Here is a 1,977-nt window from a genome sequence, read left to right as displayed (position 1 = left end):
GAATGTATACAGAATAAAGAAAATGAGCGTTGTCTGTGAAAACGAAAGAGCATAAGGTGGAAAGCTGATCAAGGAAGTAGGTGCGTGGAAGGCATATAATTCACTGCACGGCACTGTGGACCCAGCGACCTGCAAAACAGGATCTTTGCCTTCTATCTTTCTGGAGCAGGCGGGCAGCAGACGCAATGTGTGTTGCACGGAATGAGCTCAGGCAAGATAGATGTGCCATGTTTTATTTCTCGTAAAGTTTATGGTACAAGATGTGCGCATTGTACAATTGTGGACAGCGGTAAGGGCGTTGCTTTATTTCTTCTTTCATCAAAGACGTGTTTTTATATAGATAAATAGGTAAACAGCACTTTTGAGCTTCGAGAACACTTCAGAAAGCATCAAAAATCAGACACGATTTGACAACGGCACCTATTTTTGCAAATTGGGGTGCCATTTGCGTTACCTCATTCTGATGGTTACGTTGAAGTGCCCTTCATATAATCTGTATTACGCACTCATTTAAATACTTCGAGGTTCAGTGTTTATTGCATCAGCATTTTCTTTGCTTAGGCGCAGTGAAGCTAACATGGACTACATTTCAAGGAACCATGGATCTTCTGTGGTGTGAAGACAGAAGAGAAATCAATCCACAGAAGAGGATCTACAGCAAAGGAAGCAAAAACAACAAAAATATTACAGACGATGAGAGGGATAGGACGTATGAAGAAATGACATAAGACAGCAGTGTGTTTCGAAAGCTCCCGTTGGGAGCACAGTCAATAAGACCTCCGGGACACAAAGACGGCTTCACTCAACACCACGTATGCCTCGGCATGAAACAGCACAACGAAAAGTGCGGCAGACAAGATCAGTATCTTCTGCCTGGTAGCCTCGGCACCCTCGAGTCCTCACGTGCTCAGCGGCACGGGCTTCGCGGCATCGTCGGCGTTCTCGCAGACCGCTTCGCAGTCCTCGCACGCGCATGCCTTGCCGGAGACGGTCTCGTTGCAGCCGTACATGGAGTCCTTGAAGGGCCTGTACTCCCGCAGCCCGGTGAAGATCGCCTCCTTGGTGACAGGCTCGTACGTTACGTCCACGGAGGTCAGTCCCACTCGTCTCTTGCCCAGGGCGCCGTACCACAGGTTCATGGTGCAGTTCTGGTAGTCCTGGCCGCAGAGCGCGAAGGACAGCGGTGCGAACCGAATGAACTTCCTCGGGTTAATGCAAGACGCGTAGAGGGCGCGCATGGTCACGTAGTCTACGTAGAAGTTCACGTGTTCCGCCAACTCGTGCGGCTCTTCGTCGTAGTGCACGACCTGCAGGAAGTCTCCCTGGTGCGGCGAGCAGGCCATGTTGCACAGGAGCTTCTGGAAGTTGGCGTAGCAGGCCTCGCAGCGTCGCAGACCCAGGCCTTCGAGAGCCTTCACCTGCTTCGCGAGCTCCTTGATCTGCGCGCCGTCGCAGCAGAGCGAGTCCCCGTGGATCTGGAAGTAGTCGCCGCAAGTCTCCTTCATGATGGCTCGCACCGCCTCGTCCGTGACCGGCTTGGGCACGCCGTTGTAGATGCACGGCACCTTCTTCTTGTTGTCGCAGAAGCCGTGCATCGAGCACTTGGCCGCGTCGACGCAGGCGACGTAGCCGAGCAGCAGCGCTGCTGCCAGAAGGAGCGTAGTCCTGAATGACTCCATGGCTGTGCTCTGTCGTTGCCCGTGGCGGCACTGGTCTGTGGCTCGCGACGGGTTCTACCAGATATACGAGTGTCTTCGACGCGTGGTTCCGCCGTATTTTGATCACGGAGGAGCGCTGCCGTCGCACACTCTCCCAGCGCGATCGGCGAAGGTCGAGGAGGCCAGGGGGGCGACTCCCTCTCTCGGCTTCCTACTTCCACGTTAGTTCGAGAGCAGTGAGAAGAAAAATAAGCGAGTCTCGAGAAAAGGGAAGGAGGTTGGCGATTATAGTCAAGGTTGAGAACGAATCTCGCTTCTC

General features: G+C 53.3%; 1 protein-coding gene across 1 annotated transcript; it reads right to left on the bottom strand.

Moving 5' to 3' along the window:
* Positions 1-217: 217 nt before the first annotated feature.
* On the bottom strand, positions 218-1,759 carry LOC135908262 (NPC intracellular cholesterol transporter 1-like). Its single transcript, XM_065440039.2, has one exon. The coding sequence runs from the start codon at positions 1,677-1,679 to the stop codon at positions 900-902; it is 780 nt and encodes a 259-aa protein (XP_065296111.1). The 5' UTR covers positions 1,680-1,759; the 3' UTR covers positions 218-899.
* Between the last annotated feature and the right edge of the window lie 218 nt (positions 1,760-1,977).

Source organism: Dermacentor albipictus, chromosome 1 (genome assembly GCF_038994185.2).
Source record: "Dermacentor albipictus isolate Rhodes 1998 colony chromosome 1, USDA_Dalb.pri_finalv2, whole genome shotgun sequence".
Classification (NCBI taxonomy): domain Eukaryota; kingdom Metazoa; phylum Arthropoda; class Arachnida; order Ixodida; family Ixodidae; genus Dermacentor; species Dermacentor albipictus.
This window is presented reverse-complemented; position numbering and strand designations above follow the sequence as displayed.